The sequence below is a fragment of the Lichenostomus cassidix genome, chromosome 13 (genome assembly GCF_008360975.1).
Source record: "Lichenostomus cassidix isolate B80296 chromosome 13, HeHo_3.0, whole genome shotgun sequence".
In the NCBI taxonomy this organism is placed as follows: domain Eukaryota; kingdom Metazoa; phylum Chordata; class Aves; order Passeriformes; family Meliphagidae; genus Lichenostomus; species Lichenostomus cassidix.
In genome coordinates, this window is record NC_139494.1 from 4,569,620 (window position 1) to 4,591,331 (window position 21,712).

A 21,712-nucleotide genomic window follows, 5' to 3' on the forward strand; every position below is an offset into this window, starting at 1 on the left:
CTAACTGTTTGTGGGATTAAACATCAGCCTATTGTATCAGATGACGAAAAGTTTCCTATGAAATAAAGTTATTGCTGCAATCACTGGAGTCCAGGCAAAAGAAAGCAAACTTCAACTGCCCGCTTTATTTAGCGACACAAAGCACTGCCGGGGCTCTCGCACCCGCGAGAGAGGAGCAGAGCGCGAACCGGGGCACCCGAGAGCGGCTGCAGCCGGGGGTGTAAGCAGCGCGGGCCCCGCGGCCCAGGCCCGGCCGGGGGCGGCTAGCGGTGAGCAGGGCCCGCGGCCCGCCGGGAGCTGTAGGCGCGGCCGGACTGCGGCTCCCGGCTCGCCCCGCGCCGGGCGGGGGCAGCGCTGCGGCTGCGGCTGCGGCGGGGCGGGCGCGGAGCCGCCCCGGCCCCTTTGTGTGCGCGGCCGCGGCTCCGGCGCCGCCGCCATCTTGTGCCGGCCGGGCCGCGTCCGCCGGGGCTCCGCGGGGCAGCGCCGGGGCCGCGCTCCTGCACGGAGGGGCCGAGCGGAGCCTCCCCGCGCTCCCCCGCCCGGGGCGCGTCCCGCGGCCGTGCCCGGCACCCTCCGCCCGGCGCCTCGCCAGCGGAGCGCGGCCGCCCCGCCCCGTCTCCCCGCCCCAGCCCGAGCGCCGATGCCGCCGCTGGAGCGGCCCCTGCCCGGGCCGCGGGCGTAGCGGCGGGCGCGGCCAGCGCCGCTCCCCGGGAGGCGGGCGCCCGGCGGGCGAGGAGCATCAGGAGAGCGAGGCCCGGCCCCGCGGAGCCGCCGCCGCCGCTGCCCGCCCCATCAGGCGAGCGGCAGGAGACCCGCCCCGGCCGGCAGCGAGCCGGGCCGCCGCCGCAGCGCCATGAAGATCAAGGATGCCAAGAAGCCGTGTAAGGCCGGGCTGGGGCAGGCGGCGCGGGGGGCGCGGGGCTGCGCGGCGGGCGGCGCCCAGCCATGGAGCCGGGAGATGCCCGCAGAGACGCGTCTCGCTCCTGTGCGTCCCTCTGAGCGAGGTGTCGGGGTGCAGGTGATCCTCCGTGCTGGCGTCGGAGGGACTAGAATAGCAAGTGATAGAATCAGTTGCTCGGGGATGGGGGCTGTGCTTGATGAAGATGGCACTTAACCGGTGTGCTGAACACCTGCGCAGGTGGCTGCTGTTTGCTACAGTTTTGCTTTTTTAAGGACTAATCAACTCCTAATTCTTTTTAGAATATTCACTAATATTTGGATAGAAATCTTGCACTAAAATACACTGAATGCTCCCCTTTAATAATCGCATCTGTAATAATATTTGTTGCTATGTGTTGTTTTGGAGTGCCATGTTTGTTTTGGAGTGTGCAAACATGGTTCAGACTGGTGAATATAAACAAAATGTCTTAAGATTACAGCTGCTTCTTGGGAGGAGAGATTTGGATTGAGCACGGTTAGTGAGACGCAGGTGATGTGCTCTCAGTGTGACAGATGCACAGCTGTGCCCGTCAGCACACCTGCCAAGCAAGGCACAGGTGTGCCTCAGCTGAAAGGGATGCAGGTATTGCTCCACTGAGTTTAGCATCTTTTTATTTTTCATTGTACTTGAAGACTTACTTTGAGGTTGATTTACTGTATCGAAAAGATGGCTAGTCCCAAATTTTCAGGCCTAGTGTTGTTCACATGGCATGCCTGGCTAATGAACAGCATACAACTAAGACATGATATTGAAAGTCGGTATTTTAAATGTATTTTTTGAGCAACTCAAAAAGAAGAAAATCACCAAACACATTTAACACAGGAAGTATTAGCACAGCTCTAGAAATAGCTGGAAAGGCTTTGAAAGTACCTTGTTTCTTGTGGTCTGTTGGGGAAACCCTAAATATGCATCTTGCAGCACTCAATTAACCATGACCTCTTGTTAGTGCCAGTGTGTGGAAATTGCTGAATTAACTGTAATGATATTTATTAAGGGTAGAGTTCAGACAGAATTATTTATCCCTGGTATAATATTAAGAAGTGTTATCAAGACAGCAGTAGCTGGCTGTAAAATACTATAGTGTTTTGATAATTGAAATTGTGAGACTATGGCTGCTCCTACTGCAGAAACCTGCCCATTTCAGGACTGTCACTGCTGGACCTCAAAGTCTTGTTTTCTGTAGTGGTGGATAAATAACAGTGCAAATGTTATCAATAAGTTTTAACTGCTCAAATATGCTGCAGTTGTAGTTGCACTCTTCCAGTTCTTGAATTTGAACTTTGATGTTGGTTTCATGATAGGAATTAGAAACAGTTGGAACTGCATAAGCAGGAGGGGAGGAATACAGTGTCAAACTACGTTGTTTATTTCTTCTTGACTCTTGAACATACTTTGGAGCTGGTGGCTTTTTAAAAGATGTGCTATTGCACAGAGTGTCTTAGACAGTGAACTTTAGACTCAATCTGCAGATTTCAGCTCCTGGTTAGTCACACTGAAGAGCAGCTGAATGTTTGAAGAGGAGCAGATCTACAGAAGCACGAGAGATGGAAATTGATGTTCAGGGTCTCTGGTGCCCAACTACTGCTGTCAGTTTGGCTTAAATGTTCACGTTGACATGAAAGCTGAGTCGGGTTCACAGTACCACTTTTAGATGGTTTACAAATTAATTGGTTAAGACACTTGTAGACATTTTTTAAAACAATTGCTGAGTATACATTCCTTAGACCAAGTGAGTACCTAATTATGTGTGATGGAGCCAGATGTGATTCTGGGGAAAAATGGATAATTGTTACTTAGCTTAAGAACCTGCAAAGTAGAAGGGAGAAGATTGCTCTAGTCTTCCTGTACTTTTATCTGTGATGTTTAGCATCAGGAAGGAAGGCTTGATTGCAGTTACTGGCATGTCAGTCATGAGAGAGGTGAGGGTAAAATGGAGACACCAAACCAATTCAGAGTTCCTGATGTGAATACACTGGCTAGACATGCTTGCATGGTCCTCCCTTCCAGATCTTCGCCTGACTAGTGGTGTCACAAATTTGATGGAGTAAAAACTGTAAGAAATGCAGCAGAATTTATGGAACATGGCTTCTGAGATTGGCTGTCTTGAAAGAGGCTGGTAAAGGGCCATTTAGATCTCAGCTGCTGGTGATGGGAGGAGTCAGGCATTTTACAAGAAGATGACAGAAACTCAAATCAGGGGAACCCTGCTCTAAGTTAGTGTAGCAGTGGAAGCTGGAGAAGTTGTGGAATCTCCATTCTTGGAGGATTCTTGAAAAACTACTGTGGCCTTAAAGTGTTGACTGGACAGAGCCATAGCTGACCTCATCTAGTGTTGGCAGTTTTCCTGCTGGTGTGAGTGAGAGGTCAGACCAGATGACCTGCAGAGGAACCTTCCAAGCAGCAGTTGCGTGATAGCTCTTCTGAGGAAATGCCCAATGGAGAAGAATGGTTGGCAATTTTCAAGGAAATTTCCAAAGGTTATTTGTGGGTTGAGATGATAAATGTGAGAGCAGAGAGTCTTGCAGAACTGCTGCTGTGTGGGATCTGCCCAAAGGGAAGGAGCAGGAACTCATTCAGAGAGCTGTGCCTGTTGGCGGGGGAAGGTGAGAGCACTGTGCCAGCCTGCTGCGCTCTCCAGGGGAGCTGGAGCCCTTCCTCCTGGCTCTGCAGAGTCATGGAGTGCTGAAGGAAAGGCAAAGACTTCTAGCATTTAATAGACTGCCTGTGTTAAGTGTTGCAGTTTGTTCCTTTTGATTGTTGCAAATAGTTTGAGAACTAATGCCTGCATTTCCCTTGAGGCCGATCAAGGCACACTAATATGTGAATGTACATTGCAGAGATTTGCAAAATCCTGTATCAGTATAAAGGAAAGATGAAAATCTCAAGTTTATTTTCTCCAGTGTGATTCTATGGACACGTAATTGTTGTGGACACATGGAGGATTAGTGTAGTAAAATTGATGAAAAATCCATCTGGATTGATGGAGAATCCCTTGCAAATAAATGGATTTTTTTTCCGTCATGGAATTTGCTGTACAGTTTTTTGGTATCCCAGCATTTTCTTACTAGTCCTCGAAAGCTGATTATTAGCCCACAGCAGATGTTACAGACACTCACTTGACTGCAGTTGAAAAATGTATTCTAATAATGGATTAATACTGCCAGGAGCAGTGTATACTATAAGTGTTATACACAGTGCATCTTTAAGTGCTAAATTATGCCTCTGCATGCTGTATCTCACTATAATAACACCTATCCCCAAAGAGACTGCTGCTGAAATGTCAACAGAATTACCAGAATGAGCAAGGAGGGAGAAGTTGAAAGCAGCGATATTTTGTCTTGTGTTAAGCTCTACATGGTCCCCACTTGTAGAAGTGATAAAGCCCATGAAGAGCAGTTACAGTAATTGCCCATTACCACCTGTCCTCCCACTGTGAACGGGGCTGTTCTGCAGCGTGATTAGAGGTGGCTGAGTGGGAGTTTGCAGAGCGTGATGGAGTTTTCCCACAAGGAAAATGGGAGGATGTGCCAGGGTGTGTCAGATAGATCTAATTTGCCTGTTAATTCTGTCCAGCCCAAATGTGTTTTGACTTGGGACATTTGAACCAAAAACCTGTTACAAAACTTAAGGAGAGGAAGTCTCCAGTGTCTCAAGGACTAAGGACACTTAAGTGCAGTTTTGCTCTGTAGAGCTCATAGGCCGTGTAGATTTGTGTTCATGGGCGCAGCAAAGGATTTTGCTGCCCAGCCCTCAGGTTAATCCCATTTAATTTAGCAGTTCAACAGCCTTTGATGTGTTTTCTTTTAGCTTGTCCCATTGCTGACATTAGCTGCCTTAGCCCCCCCAGCTGATTTAGCTGCTAGAGTTTGCCACCAGGTGTTAGTTTGCCCCATGCTGATGTTTTGGGGATGTGCTGGAAGTAAAGAAAGGATGCACATACACAGAAGAAAATGCATTTGGAGAAAGTGCAAGATACATTTAGTTTATGTGTTCATAAACACTAACTGTGTAATAGTTCAGTATAATTTAAATAGTTGTTTGCCTTGACAGTATTCAGATAAGAATGGGATCAAGGTTAGTTTTGTTATCAAGGGCTAAATACTGAGCTGAATTAGATAAGTTTTGGGCATCAGAACTGATAATGCTGCATACTTTGATAAAGAACTGTTGCAGTGCTGGCAGAAGTAAGTTTAAGTTTTTGTGGATTTCATTATCATTTTCCTTTCTTGTATTTTAAGGCTGTATAGAATCATGAACTTTGGCAGTTGTTCCCCAAGCCATGTTTGTATTTGGAGTGCAACCGTCTTATGTCTTAATAATGCATAAGCTTTCTTATGAAGATGACACAAAATGTGGTAGGCTGTCACTGACAGCTGTGAATTTATTTTTTTTCCCATGTTGCAAAGCTCCCAGCTTGAATTAGGAGATAGCTACTCTTCTTTGAAGGTTGATTCTTGTTAATTTATACAGGGTTGACCCAGCGTGTTATTTTATCTTACAGTGAGAGAGAAGTATTTCAAAGGTATTTGTGTTTCAAATATGTCGTTACATTTGTAGGAAAGAGGTTGACAGGAATCTCTCAGTTTTTAAAAGCTAAATACAAATAGAGCATTAACTGAAGAATCCTAGGGTTGACTGAACAAGGGGGGAGTAGTTAAGTCTTTGAATGTGTACTTCCTGCAGCTTTGGATCCAGTATGGATGTTCAAAATCAGAATACAAGTGTGTGGTCTGGGCGGAAAGCTTTGAAAGTCCCCCGCAGAACCCAAGGGAAAAGAAAACACTTCAACCTTTGTGCTTGCATTGGCACAAAAAAGACATGTACTGTAATTATTTCCTTTGGCATATAAAGACCTTATATGATAAGATATAAGTAACCTTAAGATTGCTGCCAATGACTGTACAGCACAAACTGCAGAAATGCAGACACAAGAGAAAATGAAGCTTCTCTGTGTATCTCTAAAGATTATTAAGCTTTAAATAACAAGCAACAGCCACCAGCATGGGTTTTCTTACTCAGCAGAACTGCTATATCATTACATGACCACAGCACTCTTGCCTTGTGGGAAGTGCCTTTCTAATTGCAGGAAGCAGTTCTAGGGAATCCTTTTGAAGATCACTTTTTTTTTTTTTTTTTTTTTTTTTAAATTCTGAGCAGGTTGCCCCTCAAAGCTGTCTTCACACTGTGTTCAGAGCAATCTGTTGCTTTATTGCAAGGGTTCCTGGTTGCTGTGTCTAGGTGGGAACCACAGTGGCTCCTGGCAGAGCTAGGAAGTGAAAGAAAATCTGGATTTGTAATTAAGGAGGTTGTATATTACGGTACTCTTCTTGCTGTCCTGGAGACAGTTAAATTTGGTGTGAAGTATCACATTAAACACCATATGGGTTTTGTCTTCCCAGTTAGTGTTCTACTTCACATATCTGTCTCTTCTTGGATAGTAAAGATCTGTATTCTTAAATAGAGCCTGGCTTGACTTCCTAAAAGCAGAATGCATGTTTTTGAAAGAGTTTTATGTAGTTTATGCAAGGCAGTTTAACTTTTTAAATCAAAAGTTGGACTCTTACTTTTCCTTTTTTCAAATTGTTGCTGACCACTGCAGAGAGGAGCCGAACTTTGAAAAGTTGGGCCCTGGATTTGTTCTGTGAATAGCAGTTAAATTCTCAGCAAGGAATATTTCTGAGCTGCGCATCACTTTTTGTGGAATCTTCCTGGGAATAACAATAAAGAGGAAGAACTGAAAAAATCTTTTAATTATCTAATCCCCACAGAGTGGTAGAAAAAAGCCCAGTTTTAGTGCAGGGGAGCTGATTCTCCTGAATTGAAGTTGTGGAATGGTGGTTGCAGTTGTGCAAGTCCTCAAACCCAGTATCTGCAGACCTGTCAGCTTGAAAAGAAGGTTGTGTATTAGTGCTGGTCTCACCCAGGCACGTTTCTGTAACTGTGACTGCTGAAAGGATCAAGCTGATCTCTGGGGATGTTTTTTTCAAAAGATTGTGCTGCTGGCGTTCTGCTCCTAAATCTCTCAGAGAAGCATGACCCACAAATACAAATATGAAAATACCTTTTATAGGGTCATTTATATATCCCTGCATCCAGTTAGGATGGATCCTGAGCCAAGATCTACCCTAACCCAACCTGCAGCAGTAAGAGGAGGGTTCATGAGGTTTCTGTGCTGTGTCCATGTGCAGTTACATTTAAATTCAGTAGAATCAGTGTATTTCAATTATTTAAAGGCAGCTCAAGCATGAATAAATCTTTAATCCTTGCAGTCCGAACTGATTTTGCCCTTACCATATATGTATGTATCTGTGTCCCCTTCTGTGTTTGGAAAACAAAATGGTCATCATTTTCCTGGCTACACCAGTAATAAAATCAATATAAATCAATCGAGAGTGGCTTGCGTGCACAAGAATCCTTGTGTAACACCTTCTTGCTGCTGTAAGGACTAAGTTAACAGCATGTGGGCCCAGTTGCTTGTCAGAACTCCTCCACCTTGCAAATGAAACTTGAGCAATATACTTGCCAGCCAAATCTTGACAAATTTTCAATAGAAAAATGGAAAACTTCCTGGAGTTTGTCACTGAGGAGAAAACAGGCCTATTTCTTCAAAGTCTGTAAATGGCTGCTAAGATCACTCAGTTAATCCAGAAAACTGATCTTGTACAGCATGATCCCATTTTTCAGCATAAAATGTGTTCTCATTGAAATTATGGAATAAACTAACAGTTCAGCTAGTCTTGTGTTTTTTCTTGGTGTACAAGAAAAAACCTTAAGACTTACGGAGGCGTGACTAATGCTGTATTTGCAAAAGCTTTTTGGATCATTTAACATGGGATGCAGTGGATCTTCTGACAAACAGGCATGACTTGCACCAAATCATCCTTAAACTCATCACATGAACTTTCAGCTGTTTCCCCCTCCTTCCTGTTCTGGAGGTCAAGATCCTATTATTCACTAGGCCTACTGAGCTGGAAGAATCCAGGTTTTGGGTTTGTGTGTCCTGTTAAAGTCTGCATGGGTTGGATTGACTCCTACAGACGTGTTCTGGTCTGCTGGGTGAATCAACTTCCCTTCTTCAGTTTTGTTCTTGTGACATCGTTCATGGCAAGAGGTTGAAACTCGGTGAGGTCACTTAATAAATCATCAGCTGATTGTGGCCAAGCAGTAAGATGACAATTTTTTTTATGTCCAGACTCACAGGGTGGAGAAATCAGCCATGCAGTTGCAAAGTCAACTCATGTGTGTCTTTATGCTTAGTCTTAAGCTTAGCCCTCAACTTTATGGAAAAGGTTTATAGAACTTCATTTTCACTTCAAGCTAGATTTTATCACAGAATTTACCTTAGTATTTAAATTTAGTTTTTTAAGATGAGAAAGATAACCAACTAATTTTTTTCGTTAATATCTGACAATACTCTCTTGACACTCATTTCTGAAAGTTGAGGCATCTTTGAAGTTTCTTCTCTTCTTAACTTTAGCATTCATCAATGAACTGACACACAGCCAGCCTTGCCTAAATCCATTACAATTTTTTGGTAGGTCATTCTTCTCAAGGATGGATCCCGCTGGTAATGTAAATACAGGGTAATTGCATCTTGCTCATGATGAGCATATTAACATTTTTCTGGTTTTGTTCCTGAGTTTCATGCTTCCGTAAGATATGAATTACATCTGAAGAAATAAATTGGAATGCTAAAAAAGACAAAAAAAGAGGAAGCAAAACCAAGCAAGTTATAGTGTCAGTTAGGAAATAAAAATATGAGCTTCCCAGCTGGATATCCAGGCTCTTTCCTAAACTTAAAAATTAAGTTTTAAATACTGTTTCTGGAAAATGACAGTGGGAAAGCTCTCGGGTGAGAATGATGTCTTTGCTGTAGGGTTTCTGAGTATCTGTTTCATTGCGCATGGTTAGGAAGATTTATTGATACAGGCATATTCAAAATATGGTACTGCATATCATAGACCATAAAATTCCTCATAGGAACTGCAGTCATCCCACATAAGGGACAAAGGCAAAGCACTTGTGCTTTAGTGTTCTTATTTTGTAGTACAAAGTACCTAAATCCTAGCCAAAGTACCAAAATACAGGAAAAAAAACCTAAAAATGGAACCTAGGTTCAGTAATATAAATTTCTCTTTTGCTTGTACTTCTTAATAGGACATTTTGCTGTCCCTTTGTCTTCAAGGGCTATAAAGTGGGCATCTTAACTGTGTCAGTTTTTTAAGTTCAAATAAATATATTAAAGCTTTCCTCTCAAAAACCATGTTATGAGAGGGACTGTTAGAGCAGGAATACCTTTCCTGTCCCTGTTGTTAGCTGTAATGTGTAACGTGCTTTCGTCAAGTGTATATTGCAGTCTTTGTGCTGAACTACGTCAGAGCTGTTATTTTAGAAGTGAAGGTTATTTTAATCCTTTGTTCTCAATAAAATAAAAGTGGTTGAATTTTGTTTGAGTTGGTCTGAAAGATATGGTATGGTTTGGAGAGTTTCTAGTTCCACTTTCTGAGCACCTTATAGCATTTAAATGTGTAGAGTTGCTCTTCTTTCCTGTAAGGTTTGCTGTTAATGTCTGTCTAGTTGAAAAGTCCAGCACTGGTTGAGTCTCAAGTTTCATGTATGGCTTTTGGTCTTTAACAAACCTAATGGATAATTATTGTGTCTCCACAGCTTTCCCATGGTTTGGCATGGACATTGGGGGAACGTTGGTCAAACTTGCCTATTTTGAACCCATTGACATCACTGCAGAGGAGGAGCAGGAGGAGGTTGAAAGCCTGAAGAGCATCCGCAAATACCTGACTTCCAATGTAGCCTACGGATCCACTGGCATTCGAGATGTCCACCTGGAGCTGAAAGACTTGACCATTTTTGCTCGAAGAGGAAACTTGCACTTTATTCGGTTCCCAACTCATGATTTGCCTACCTTCATCCAAATGGGAAGAAATAAAAACTTCTCGACACTACACACGGTGCTCTGTGCCACCGGCGGTGGCGCCTACAAGTTCGAGGAAGACTTTCGCACAGTAGGTAGCCTGGCTTGCCTCTGCCTGAAGCTGATGCTAAAAGCATTGCTGCTGATGGGTTAAAATAATCTGTATTTTCATTATTATTTGTATTTAGTATGGTGTGAAATTACAGCCTTCCTGGAATGCACAGCACCTGCTGAATTGTCTTTCGGCTTTATGAGAGAACGACAGCTTAAATATCATGTGCAGAACTATGGAAGGACTCTAGTGAGCCTCAAGCCCCACAGAATTTCTGACCTGTGGTTTGCCTATGATCCTTGGAGTATTAGTGCAGTTGCAAGGATAGTTAGTACAATGCCATTGAGCTTTTTCTATGCTGATATCTTAGAAATTACTGTTTTGACTTGTAAGATGAGGGAGGAACACCACAAACCTTGACAAGCTTTGCACATATGTGAATTCCACCAAGATGACATTCACTGGGGCCTCTAGAGTATTTGATGACCTTTTTATTTATTTAAATTGATGAAAAATGTTAATTTTTCAGTGGAATAATGTCTTAGTATCTCAAAAGTTATCTTTCAGCTTACCAAAGTAGTTTTTTCTACTGCCTCTCTGTTCTTGATTCAGATTTACATTCAGATTAACTTGCTGGTGTATGTATTCAGAATTTAGCTCTGAATTCTTTGTTGGCTTTGAAATTCCTGAATTAATCACCTGAGATAGCTTCTTAATGTCAGGCAGTACAAATGCAGTCATAAATTTGTAGCTCATTTGTGCAATGTTAGAACATGTTGCCACAGTCTTTTTTTCTTTCTTAACACAGATTGGAAACCTCCAGCTGCACAAACTGGATGAGCTTGACTGCCTTGTCAAAGGCTTATTGTACATAGACTCTGTCAGCTTCAATGGCCAGGCAGAGTGCTATTATTTTGAAAATGCCTCAGATCCCGAGAGATGCCAAAAGATGCCTTTTAACCTGGATGATCCATACCCACTGCTGGTTGTTAACATTGGTTCAGGAGTCAGTATTTTATCCGTCCATTCCAAAGACAACTATAAAAGAGTAACTGGAACAAGGTAATTTTAAAACCTAAGTTGGGGTTGTTACCTTATGGGGCACTGATCTAAGGATCTTTCTTGTGAGGAAATGCTCTTTGAAAGCAACTGGTTTTCCTTGTCCTTAGTCTAGGTGGAGGGACCTTTCTTGGGCTGTGCAGTTTGTTGACAGGCTGTGAAAGTTTTGAAGAAGCTCTGGAAATGGCATCCAAAGGAGACAGCACACACGCTGACAAGCTGGTTCGGGATATTTATGGAGGAGACTATGAAAGATTTGGCTTACCAGGATGGGCTGTAGCATCCAGGTAAGCGGGAATCTCTTTTTGGGTTCTTTTGTTGGTTTGTGGAGCTTCAAAAACAAGACTTAAACTATTCATGAAGAGAGAACTGCTTTTTTGCAAGGTTTCATTGTGGTCAAGTTGCACTTTTATCCAAAAGTATGTATCCTCAGCTTTCCTGAAGGTTTAAAGCCATGCACAAGTGCAGGTGCCTGCTAGGTAGATATTGAAGAAATCTCCTGTGGTATGTCATGCAGAGCTCTGTGTGAGTCAGAGGGAATGTGAGGTGATCGCAGGAGTGCAAGAACGAAGTGCAGAGGTGGTGTGGTGTAACCCAGCAGGCAGCCACTCAGTCACTCCCTCCACTCAGATGGGGGAGAGAATTGGGAGGAAAAAAATAAAATTGGTGGGTTGAGATAAAAACTGGTTCATAGGGCAGAAATGGAGCAGAACAGAATGGTCTCCTCTCAACTCCTTGTGCACCCCCATTGTGCTCACTGGTGGGCTGGGAAGAGGAGCAGAACAGGCCTTGACTGTGTGCAAGCCCTGCTCAGCAATAACAGAAACATCCCTGTGTTATCAACAGTTTCCAGCACAAATCAAAAACACAGCCCCATACTAGCTGCAGTGAAGAAAATTAACTTTGGCCCAGTCAAAACCAGTACAAGAGGGAGGGGGAAAAAGCACGAACTTATTTTTGGTTTCCTAGGATCTTTTAGTAGAGCCATTGTTTAGAGGGAGGGTGAGTGGGAGATGGCTCTCATGTTGCTCTTACAGTGGAGCAGTTCCTAATTTTTTTGGAAACATGGTTGTCAGTGCAGACATCTAGTGTGTTTTAACTACTTTTCTCACTAATGAGGGCTGTTGAACACAGTTTGCACCATGAAAATGAATGTCATTGTCAATGACAGAGGACTTTTGTCTCAGCTGCACATACTACTTCCATTGAGAAGTATTGAAGATGTTACAGCTTTGCTACCCTTCAGAAAGATAAGAAAAATAAACTCTGCAAGTGAAACGAATATGTACATAAGAGTGTTCATTAAATCTTTGCTGTTATTCAGTAGTGAGTCATAATTCATGGCAAATTAATTGTTCTCCCTCTCCAGCCACCTGAGTCCAAGCCTCTTGAGAGACTGTGTGCTGAGAGGTTTTAAGATGTGTGAACTTTACACTTTAGTCAATACATTTTAACTTGCTTTATGTTGGTACTTTCTGTTCTCATTTACTTTTTAAGATCCCTAAGAGCTTTAATGACTGTTTGAGTTTTAGAATAATTGGGATTCTTGCTCTCCAGACTGACTTAGACCTGGCACAGAGTCCTTGGTAAAATATCACACAGCTGTGGATTCTTGTCTTTTCATTTGTGTAACCTAAATTTCATTCTGTCAGCTGTTTTATTTTGTTTCAGAGGGTTGTGTTCCATCATAAAACCATTCAGTTCATCTCTGGTTTTCATCTAGTTTGAGAACAGAAGAATGGATATGTATTTGTGAGGAAGTAAGCATGAGAAGTGGAGGATTCACCAGTCAGACTTAGGCAATGACTTTATTTATAGTGACTAGATTTGCAGAGTAGTCTTTTCTGAAGAATAAGACCATTTTACTGTAGGTGGTTCTTCATGGAAGTCAACATTCTGAACAAAAATATTTTGTTGGGGGTTGTTACTGTATCACAATTGACTGTTTCCTGTGAAGGAATAAATACAAATGTAGTGTCAAATTGCTGTATTTAATACAGACTTAAAAAGGGAGTTCCTTAAAGAGCAAACATGAGACTTAGGTTCTGTTGTAGCATTAAAAAAATCCATTCTGAAATTACTTCAAATGCATATGAATCACTTTGTAACTAATGGCCATTTCTCCTGTTCTAGTTTTGGGAATATGATCTACAAAGAGAAGAGGGAGTCTGTCAGTAAAGAAGATCTTGCAAGAGCCATATTGGTCACCATCACCAATAACATTGGCTCCATTGCCAGGATGTGTGCAGTAAATGAGGTAAAAACTTCTGACAAGGAAATGATCTGTCTGCAGCTCTATTATATGTTTTCAGATGAAATGACTGCTAAAATGGTGTATAATTTTAAACCTAATTCTAATACATTGCCAGATGAAATGAGGAAATCCATGTAGTATCTTTGAGTTGGGCCTGCAGTCACCCTGTTTTACCAAGGGGACTTCAAATCTTTCATCACAACATCCTGTGCCCCCTGCTCCCTCACTTATTTTCAGGCTTTGGGTTCCATTTCCTTAAAAGCTCCTCATCAGGTGCCCTTGCCATCAGCAAAGATATCCTTGTCCCACTTCTCCAAAGACAATCAAAAATCTCCAAACTAATTCCTAATACTTTAGCCACAGAGCAGTTAGGGTTGCAAAGGGCCCGTGGAGATCATCTAGTCCAACCCCCTGCCAAGGCAAGGTCACCTAGGGAATACATCAACCCTGAAATGTGGACTCAGAGAGAAGCTGTGGGCTCTGTCCTTGGAAGTTTCAAAATATGTGACTTCAGCAACTGCAACATTTGAGTTGCTGAAAGTCCTGCTTTGAGCAGTGTGTAAGACCTGATGGCCTCCAGCTGTTTCTCCAAATTGAAATTATTCTCTGATCAAAGCCTGTAGAAAGCCTTGGTTCTAGTTAAGCATTATTTTTAACTTTTTCTAGCTCTTGAGACTTAAAAATTGTTTTGACACCTCTCATCTTGCTGGTTGATACAGAGAGGGTTTCGTGCTATCTTCTATTTCTCGAAGTTTTAAAAAGAGCTAATATGTGTTCAGTTCCAGTATTACTGTGGGCAGTCAAGAAACTGTGGAAGAATACTGAATTTAGGCATAGAATACAAGAGTTTCTGAGCAGCAGGGATTTCTTCCTTCATTATCAACAAACTTGGGATAAAATGAGGTTTTTAACAGCTTTCTGTGAGAAGACTGTGGATAACTGTATTTAGAGCTCTGAAAAAATCTTTGGATATGATCATCTCAGAAGTACCAACAGCCCTGTTAGTTGCAGTAACACTCCTTTTGCTTAGGAGCCAGATTAATTATATTTTCTGGTTTTAATATTGCAAGTTCTCCCTCAGTTTCACTCTATGTCTCTCTCATGTCTGTCTTGGAGAAGAAAGTTAATTTTGTGAGTTTTAAGTTAATTTTGGCTTTTTGCTCTATGGCAAAGCTTAATGACAAAAGAAAATGAAGGTGAAGTTTAAAGTACATACTGCATGTCCTAGGCAAATGTATGCAATTTTTATTTAAGGGTGGGAGTAAAGAAGGACAAAGCAGAACTTGTAAAACTTGCACAAACTAGCTTTATTCCAAGAGTTTTTTTGGTCTAATTCCAGCTATGTCACAGAACTACAAATCATGAGAAACAGTTAATAGGGATATACAAACTAATACCTTGAACTGATGTGTAAAGATAAATTTAATGTAATTATTGTGACTTCCTGCAGTAGAGCAGAATTATATTTTGTGACTTAACAGTGTGTCTGCTTTGTTTTCACTGGGAACTAATCAAGATGGTTAAAGAAAGTTGTGTGTTAGACATTTGACTACAGGTTGAATTGTCATATTAGTTTTTGTAATAACTTGGATGTGAGCATTGATTTAATGTAATTAAGTACTTATTTAGGCACTCTGCTAAAGATTAACACAATTACATTTTCTTTGGTTCTTCCTCTCGCGCCGTTTAACCGCTGTTTAATATTTTTGCTTATTGTTGGATTTAGTTCAGCTAATGGGGAATATGAAATGATTTTTACATTTGACTTGATTAAAATTCATAGCTCACTTGTAGTATTTAACTCTTAGTCTAATGTTAGGCTGAGGTATATTGAGGTCTGAAGATGAAAGGAGCATCTGTCATGTCTTACTGTCTTCGGCTTCTTTACAGTGCTGCCTTGTTGCATATGGATCAAGCAGCATTGTACAGGGCTATGAAGGCATTGAGTCTTCTCGACCAAACACAAGTATCTTTCATTTATTTTCACTTTTAGCTGGGCTCTTTCTTTTGTGTAATTGCTGAAAATGTTCACTTAATTTGAAACACAAATGCTACTTGTCTGTAAATTAAGTTCTTTAATTCTTGAGGGTTGCACCGTTTTTCCTTTTCCCCAACCAAGTATGCTATGTTTTAAATTTTGAAACCACATTTTAATTGTGGGTTGTTTGTTTTTTGTGGTTTTTTCCTTGCTCTAGACAGTCTTCTCTTTCATAGCCTAATTTTTCAAAGCTGTGTTAAACACTGAAAACACTTAATCCTTTGCTGTTTTTCTTTTTTTTCCTTAGAAAATAAACAGAGTTGTGTTTGTTGGCAATTTTTTGCGTGTGAATACTTTGTCAATGAAGCTTCTTGCATATGCACTGGATTACTGGTCAAAAGGCCAGCTGAAGGCCTTGTTCCTAGAACATGAGGTATGCTGTGGCTCATTTATCTCTGTGTATTGTTTCACCATAAATCAGAAATGCCTGTATTGAGTAGCTCTCATGTGTGATATCCTGAGGCACCAAGTGCTCGGTAAATATTAGAAATAAGAGGAGGTTTGTCTTGCTGGATTGGTTCTCTGGGAACAGTTCTCTGCCAGGGAAGTACTTCAGTCACTTTGGGGTATGTCAGTTCATGCTGTGCATCTCTGGAGAGGGACAAGAAAATGTTAAACTCTGTGCTAAGGGTCACCAGTCTTTCTTGGGTTCGGGTGGAAACAACAGCAAGTATTGTGTTTCAAAGAGTGCAGAAATGTAAAGCTTGGCCCTTTGAAACACTTCCATTGTACTCAGCTGAGCTTGAGCAATATCTTGAAAGTCAAGACTGCTTTGACAAGGCCTGTTTTCATTCCACCACAGACCCCTCATAGTTGCTGTAGTGATTTTATGCTTTGAGAATAAGCTGCTTTTGGGCAGCTTCTGCCATCTAGATTGGCATGCAGTGCTGAGAGCTTTGACCTGTTTTGGTTAAAATACAGGCAATCAGTATTAATTACAGGTGCAACATTTGCAGACCTGTAGCTTTTTGGCAGGGAGTTGGGAATTTTTGTCCTCAGTTTCTTGCTCCACACTATTACAGCATTACATTGTTCCCTTCAGTTGATTCTCACAACTCTTTTCCTTTATTGCTTATCCCAGGACTGACAGACAGTCTGTCCTGATGTCCACAGTAGTAGGAGAATGGTTCCTTGTTGGTTTTACCCCCTTCACATTGTTCTTGGGTGAATTTTAAACTCTCGCATTTGCTCAAGTATATATTCCAAACACTTGAGTATTTCTTAGCTATAGGGAGGAGGCATATTTCACTCCACAGGGGAAAAGTAATTCAGCAGGAGAACATGGTTCTTTGTGTGCAGGTAGGCAGAGAGTCCAAAAGTGCAGTGTGCAGATAGTTCAAGAAATTTTTCACTTCTACATTAGGAGTAATGTTGCTTACGGGTATTGAAGACCTTTTAGCAAGCAAAATATGCAGGTTCTCTAGCAAGAAGAAACCAAACCTGATTTCTGTGCTTTAGGAGTCACTGATCCCTGTTGTAGAAGTCCTGCAGTGTATGGTGAGGCTTGGCATGAAATCTCCTGTAGTAAAGCTGGATAAGAAGGATAAAATGTTTATTTCACAAAGCCTTAAATAATTACTCTGAAATATTATATATTCAAAGTATATAGTGTTCTTTCTGTAGCATTGGTTCATCACATGATTGTTGTCACTAAAATGTGATTACTGCAGAATTTAATACCCTCCTTAAACTTGACTTTTTTTTTTAACAGGGATACTTTGGAGCTGTTGGTGCTCTGCTTGGGCTGCCAAATTTCAGTTGAAATACCAGATGTCACTACACTGAACTATTTTCCACCTGAATGAGACCTGTTTATGTCAATGGGAATTAAATCTGGGGAGGAGAGAAGAAAATAGCTGATTTTCTGTAACTTTTTAAGAAGTGATTAAGCTACTGAGTATTGCTGTTGTAAGGAAGGGGTTTCACTCTGTTGGGCATTGGCAAGTGAACTGTTTGTGGCTATAATTTATGTTCTTTGGTACGTGTAGCCAGTAGTGAACTTCTAATATGCAATACATCCTCTGAAAACAACTTTCCAGAAATTCCAGAAAAAGGAATGCCAAACCCTTAAGTGCTCAGGATGAAAATATTGCAAGTTTATTCCCTAGGCTTTAGGCCCATCAGTTTTGTATATAATTGATGACTGAAAAATTATTTTCATTAGTAGGATACTGTTATTATGAGCACAAGTTTCATGTGTACTTACAGAAAACAAAAGATAGCAAGGTACTATCTACCAGATGAGGAAACTGTAGACAATTGCTTCCCACAGTAAACATAGTAATAATTTTGTTTTTGTGTAATGGAAATAATATTAATGCTTTAATTTCCAGTGGGAAGAATAGAAACACAAAGAATCAGCCAAAGCAGCAGATTAAACAGTTGATATTTTGAGGGTTTCATGAAGATACTCACCTTAAATTATTTGAAGGTTCAGCTGGTATTTTGGGAAGATCCCTCTACCTTTGATTGAATTTGGAAAATAGTTTGGTGATTAATGAAGGCAGGTTTTGGGGGGAAGATTTTTTTAAAATTTTTTATTTTTTGAGGACATGACTTCCAAAATGCCTTCTGGATAACTTTTTTTTTTTTCCTCATAAGTTCTGCTGTCATGAATTATCATTTGTAAAGGTACCTGAGAGAATTGAAGAAATCCTTATAAAATAGACTGATTATGGGACCTCATAATTCTGATGCTTTGGCTTATTTCTGTGGAGGTTTGGAGAATCTTTGCCCCATCCTACTGATTTGAAATTGTGATTTCTCATTAATTCTGTAAGAGTTGATCAGAATTTGAGTAGATGTTGAAGCCAAAAGGTTGTTAGCTTACTTCTGGATTTGGAAATTTGTTTTTGGAAGTTAAGGACAGCATCAGAGTTTGTATTGCAGCAGCAAATGGACCAATATTTCGTGCACTTGCAATATGGAACCATTCATCAAATTGTGGCCTTGGGATAAAATCCATACTCTGGAACTGATTTTTGGGGTTTTCTGTAGACTTTTAAAATTTACAGTTGCAATTATTATAATAAGTTTAGTCCTGAAGCCAGGGCATGAGATCTTAAGCTTACAGGACTATTATCCAGTCATTAGCTATATGACTTTTTGTGGACTAAAGAGCTATCCAATTTTATTATATTTTCACATTAAATTAATTTTCTGCAAGTGAATGAGGAGCAACCAGACTCAAACACAGTCATATCTTGGGGTTGAAGTTATTTTTAAAACTGATTGCTTGAGTATTCCACAGCATGGCTGTGTTGTATTTCCAGATACATCCCCCTTGTGTTAGAAACCCTTGTGCTATTTCCAGTCTTCTCTTTCTCAAAATTCAGAGCCCCAAACTAACATCCTAAGTTTTTGCTTTTAAAATTTTCTGTGATCCTTTACGAGTACAGTACCTTAGAGTAGGCAACTCATTAAGTGCAATGCTAATCACAAATGCAGTTCCATTTATTGTTGCTTTTCCTGGTACTTGTACTGCATTTCCATTGTGCTTGCTTTGATGTTTCACTATAGACATAAACAACTAAAAATTATACTCGCAGTTCAGCTGGTCTAATGCTAAATCAGAGCACTTCAGAAAATGAGTGAATACGGTTTTTATAGAATGTCTTTATAAATGCTGTAAATTGTTCCTTTTGAGATATGATTGACTATCAAAAGTAACCTTTATTTGGTTATAAAACTGTGTAAAAACTTAATTTTCTGAATGTGCTGGCAGCCTGCTGAAAATTTTCGAAACTAACTGCATATTTTACTTGCAAAGGGTGCTTTAGGACACATACTACAGCTCCATTAGAAACAGTTCCTTTAGACCATGTTTATTGCTACTTCACCTCTCATTGTGATACTGAGAGTCCTCTTGAAGCAGTAGTTAGAAACTACTTGTATATTTAACCAAAAGCACATATAGATGATTACCTAATATCTGTAGTTAATTAAACCAATTGAAGCTGATGTGACCTAACATACTTTTTTTAAGTAAATTGTACAGAGTTACAAAATGAGCAAATGGAGTAATTCTTGAATAGCTGTACTGTATAGAAACTACTGTGAGAATCAAAAAGTATGCCCTACCTCTGTTTTACTTCCCTTGAGCTTCTAAAAAAATTGGCTTCTTATTGCTAGTTTTATCAGCACAATTGTTACTTCATTACAAGAGCAAGCACAGCAGTTGTCAAGCCCTACTGTAAAGCCCAGGGGTCCTGTATTTAACCCACATCTTTGGGTTTCATCTCATTTTCTGTCAGCTTAGACCTTGTTATTAGAGTCTCCAAAGACTGACTCTACCACCAGGAGAAATTATAGGCATCACAAATAGTTGCAAGATAAGCCTTAAAGTCTTTTCTTCTAAATTTCCTCCTAAATAGGTTGAAAAGGCTTGTTTCTTTTACATGAATCACTGAAGTAAGTTGCTTTTTCCTGATTGTCTGTTTTTACTTTCACCCTTGCCATTTCTTTTCTTCAGAGCTAACTGGTTGAAGCAGCTTTAGGGTGAATTGATTCAGTGTGTTGAACTACAGTGGAGAAAATTTGGGGTTTTCTCAGGACTACTGTTGTCTTCTCAAGTGGAACCACTTCTGTAGAGGAAAGTTCTGTGATACTATTCTAAGTTAAAATTTAAGACCCATTTTGAATGTGTAGTAATTTTCAGCTCAGTCAGCCATGTGAGTGCCTTTTAATTTTCTCATGTAATGCGAATTTTATGGTACTGGGACTTTATCCATGAGGTTTCCTAACCAATATTACTTACCTGAGAAATGGCAGGTAATTTTATTGGCCGTGGAGATGATCCCTTTAATCCAGTGTAGCAAGAGATACCAGAAAAATACCAAGTTTCTGGCTTCCTATCCCTGTAGACCTTAATCTTGGCATAATGCTTTTGCATTTCTTGGTCTTATCCCTCCAGCTTTGTCCTTTCAAGCATTATGCACAGTTTTATTGTTTCTGTATCTCCCTAAAAATCATGCAAGTTTATAGTGAGATAAGTACAGTTTATTTCTGGATAGAGAAGTTCAGTCTTAGGTGAAGTTATTCCAAGCTATTAAATCTAACCACTTTGACCTTTCTAAGTCTATTTGGGTAATTGCAGTTTGAATGAAACAGCAATTAAAGTACATCTTGAATATTTAACAGGCTGGAATTAATACATCCTCTGTGTTTAAACCTCTGCCAGCTTCAGTAAAGAACACTAACAATTTTTCATTCATTTTAGTAAAGCCTCGATGCATTTAGGAGTTTGGAGAGAAGCTGCACAGATACACCCTTTGTCTTAGTTTGCTCAAGATTTACAGAGTGTGTTCATGTGAACCTGCCTTCTGAAGATATTCTCCTCTCTCAGCCACCTGTGTGATTATACCAACAGGTGTTTGTAATTGAGAGCTACAGGGTGGAAAGCAGAGACCCCATTGTCCCACTTACTCTCAACTGCGTGTTCAAAAGCTCTGGCTTTTCCTAACAGATCCTCTGCTGTTTCTGTGCTACTGTGACATTCCTACTTGCACTTAAATTGGTAGTATAGGTGCAAGGTGCCTTTAAGGGCTGTAGTATTCTTTGTCTCTACCCAATATAGGTCTTCAGGAAACACCTGCTTCCAGATCAGTTGAAATAACTTCTCATTTCTAAATCTTTCAAAATAACAATGGGGTTTTAACATCTGGAACTAATTAAAGAGTATTTTATCTAGAGTAGATCTGTGCTAGAAAAAGACTAGATGGTATCTTTCACATTCAGTCATTACTTTTCATTAATGAATAAATTTGCAGTCAACCTATTTTTAAATACCACTTTCACTGTTCACATTCTGGATATCACTGTAATCCTGAGGAAACAGCTGAGTTCAGAACAGAGGTGAAAGTCAGTGTGGTTCTGTTGAGTTTGTTCTGGTCGGTTCTAGTTATTCACAATAACAAGACTAATTCTTTTCCTCGTCATTTGTCCTTGTTTTCCTATCTACATTCTTTTTATGGATTATGGAGGCTTAAAAACCATGTAATATGTAACAGAGCTTTGCTGAGGTTAAAAAGTGGACAAACACCTGTGGGTCAGGTTGGAACTGTTTGGGTGGATTAATTTCCCCTTAACACACAGTCAGAGGGGGTAAGCTTTACAATCATTGTGGATAAAATGGGAGAATTTAGTCCTCAGACATGACCATGGGAGATTAAAAAAGTCCTTTTTCACAGTGTAGAAGGGTAATTCCTGCATACAATCTTTAAAGTTTTACTGGTATATTCCAAAGTACATCACCAATATTTTGTCAACTGTGGTAAAATTAGTAATTCTCTAAGGTTAACAAAAGTCTGCAAATAAGCCTGTTTTATTAGTTTCATTTGCTTCACACGTGGAAAGCATATTAAGTATTCTTAAAAACACACCTTTGAAAACATCTCAAAAGATACTGTAATATATTTGTATTATAAATGTGCTAATGGAAT

General features: G+C 40.5%; 1 protein-coding gene across 1 annotated transcript; it reads left to right on the top strand.

Moving 5' to 3' along the window:
• The first annotated feature begins 418 nt into the window (after window positions 1–418).
• PANK3 (pantothenate kinase 3) lies at window positions 419–18,246 on the top strand. Its single transcript, XM_085073425.1, has 7 exons — window positions 419–881; window positions 9,608–9,960; window positions 10,730–10,983; window positions 11,091–11,267; window positions 13,114–13,237; window positions 15,520–15,645; window positions 16,984–18,246. Exons 1-7 carry the CDS (start codon window positions 854–856, stop codon window positions 17,032–17,034), a joined length of 1,113 nt encoding a protein of 370 aa, XP_084929551.1. The 5' UTR covers window positions 419–853; the 3' UTR covers window positions 17,035–18,246.
• The last annotated feature ends 3,466 nt before the right edge of the window (window positions 18,247–21,712 follow it).

Bases quoted from the DNA above. Each gene is read 5' to 3' on its own strand.
- PANK3 (XM_085073425.1), top strand. From the start codon at position 854: ATGAAGATCAAGGATGCCAAGAAGCCGT. The intron at 11,268-13,113 runs GTAAGCGGGAAT...CTCCTGTTCTAG, and splicing joins GGATGGGCTGTAGCATCCAG to TTTTGGGAATATGATCTACA. The intron at 13,238-15,519 runs GTAAAAACTTCT...TTTTTTCCTTAG, and splicing joins GGATGTGTGCAGTAAATGAG to AAAATAAACAGAGTTGTGTT.